This window comes from Meleagris gallopavo, chromosome 15 (assembly GCF_000146605.3).
Source record: "Meleagris gallopavo isolate NT-WF06-2002-E0010 breed Aviagen turkey brand Nicholas breeding stock chromosome 15, Turkey_5.1, whole genome shotgun sequence".
Lineage (NCBI taxonomy): Eukaryota > Metazoa > Chordata > Aves > Galliformes > Phasianidae > Meleagris > Meleagris gallopavo.
Window position 1 is genome coordinate 8,665,279 of NC_015025.2, and position 2,063 is coordinate 8,667,341.

The 2,063-nt window shown below is 42.9% G+C and overlaps 1 protein-coding gene across 1 annotated transcript in view; it reads left to right on the top strand.

Moving 5' to 3' along the window:
- Window positions 1-6: 6 nt before the first annotated feature.
- The window catches only part of CPEB4 (cytoplasmic polyadenylation element binding protein 4), a 37,085-nt gene continuing 35,028 nt past the window's right edge, over window positions 7-2,063 (top strand). The window contains exon 1 of the mRNA XM_010718963.2: window positions 7-1,280. Within this exon, the coding sequence (XP_010717265.1) occupies window positions 159-1,280 (1,122 nt within the window). The 5' untranslated portion in view covers window positions 7-158. The remainder of the gene's footprint in view (window positions 1,281-2,063) is intronic.

The following is a 2,063-nucleotide window of genomic DNA, read 5'->3' on the forward strand; positions in this document are numbered from 1 at the left end:
ATCTATGATCCAAATCTGAGATAAATTTGCGTGGAGGGAGAAACTGGAATATCTTGCTAAAAACAGGCTACTTGCTAATCTCTCCTTAGAAGAGGAGGAGGTAAACACTAAACATCAACTTGTTCTAACAGGGAAGATTCAAACCCTAAGTATAATAAATGGGGGATTACGGGTTTGGAGTGTTAGTGCAAAACAACACTGGAAATAAGTCAGCTTTTCCAGTCAGATTTCATCCACATCTGCAGCCTCCACACCATCATCAAAATGCAACCCCCAGCCCTGCTGCTTTTATAAATAATAACACAGCTGCCAATGGCAGTAGTGCTGGGTCAGCTTGGCTCTTTCCTGCTCCAGCTGCCCATAATATTCAGGATGAGATTCTGGGGTCAGAAAAATCTAAAACTCAGCAACAGGAAAAGCAAGAGTCCCTAGAAAAACAGCAACTTTCCCCCAGTCAAAGTCAGGAAGCAGGCATGCTCTCTGAATCCGAGAAAGCTAAAACTGAAGAAAATCAGGGCGATAATTCTTCGGAGAATGGCAATGGAAAGGAGAAAATAAGAATAGAATCGCCGGTGTTAACAGGATTTGATTATCAAGAGGCTTCGGGGCTCGGTACTTCGGCACAGCCCTTGACATCCACTGCATCTTCTCTGACTGGTTTTAGTAACTGGTCTGCGGCGATAGCTCCTTCTTCTTCTACGATAATCAATGAAGATGCAAGTTTTTTTCACCAGGGAGGGGTCCCTGCTGCCTCAGCTAACAATGGTGCTCTGCTGTTTCAGAATTTTCCACATCATGTCAGCCCTGGCTTTGGTGGTAGCTTTTCCCCTCAAATTGGACCCCTCTCTCAACACCACCCTCATCACCCCCATTTTCAGCATCATCACAATCAGCATCAACAACAGAGGAGGTCTCCTGCAAGTCCTCACCCACCACCATTTACGCATAGAAATGCTGCTTTTAATCAGTTGCCTCATTTGGCTAATAATCTAAACAAGCCACCTTCTCCATGGAGCAGCTACCAAAGTCCATCGCCTACACCATCTTCATGGAGCCCTGGTGGCGGTGGATATGGTGGGTGGGGTGGGTCCCAAGGTCGAGACCACCGCCGGGGACTGAACGGAGGGATAACACCCCTGAATTCCATCTCACCCTTAAAGAAGAATTTTGCCAGTAATCACATCCAGTTGCAGAAATATGCTCGACCCAGCTCAGCCTTTGCTCCAAAATCGTGGATGGAAGACAGCTTGAGTAGAGCTGACAATATTTTTCCTTTTCAGGTGGGTATGTTCTATTATAACCATAAGGAAAATAACACGACTGCATTAAAATGCTGTAAAGAGGGTGGAATGGGGGTTTGAATGATACACTATGATTGTGTTAATTCTGTGTTGGCAGCTAAAAAAAGCCACACAGCTAACTTGAAATGCCACAGTGTGAATTACACTGAGCTGTGAGTCATGGTGTTTGTTTTTTCAGTAGTGGTGATCATATAAATATCTATTTCCCACCATATATTTCCCATTAGCCAGTTTCCATCAGCTTAATACTTAGGCTAACAAGTAACTGATGAACAAATCTACTTGTAAGCAGCACGTATATCCACTAAGAGGAGTAAGGAAAACAGTGCTGCCTAATGAGGTGTGAGAGATCTGGGGCCTTCTGAAATATTTGAAAATATATTACATCTGAGAAAAGTATTAAGTGATGGTATTTTGCTTTAGAGAATCTCACGGGCTTGTAGTTCAGTATAATTTTTGTGATGTTTTTGGGGAAATAATCTTTTAACGATGATCAACACATTTTGCTTTCCTCAGCAGTGGCAGCGAATTTTAGTTACAGGCCATTAACTCATTACCCAAAATAGATCTGGATGAGGTCAGGTAGTGGTCTCCTATGTTTTCAGATGGTCTCATCCTGACAGCAGACAGGTTGTGTGACACTTTAGCCCCTCCTTCTAGGCTGACTTTTTATGAGTTTGAAATGAGCTGTATAATGTTGAGTCTAGCCTGCAGTAAAATCTAAAGCTCTTTATCTGACCACTCATCAAAGCTTTTTTTTTT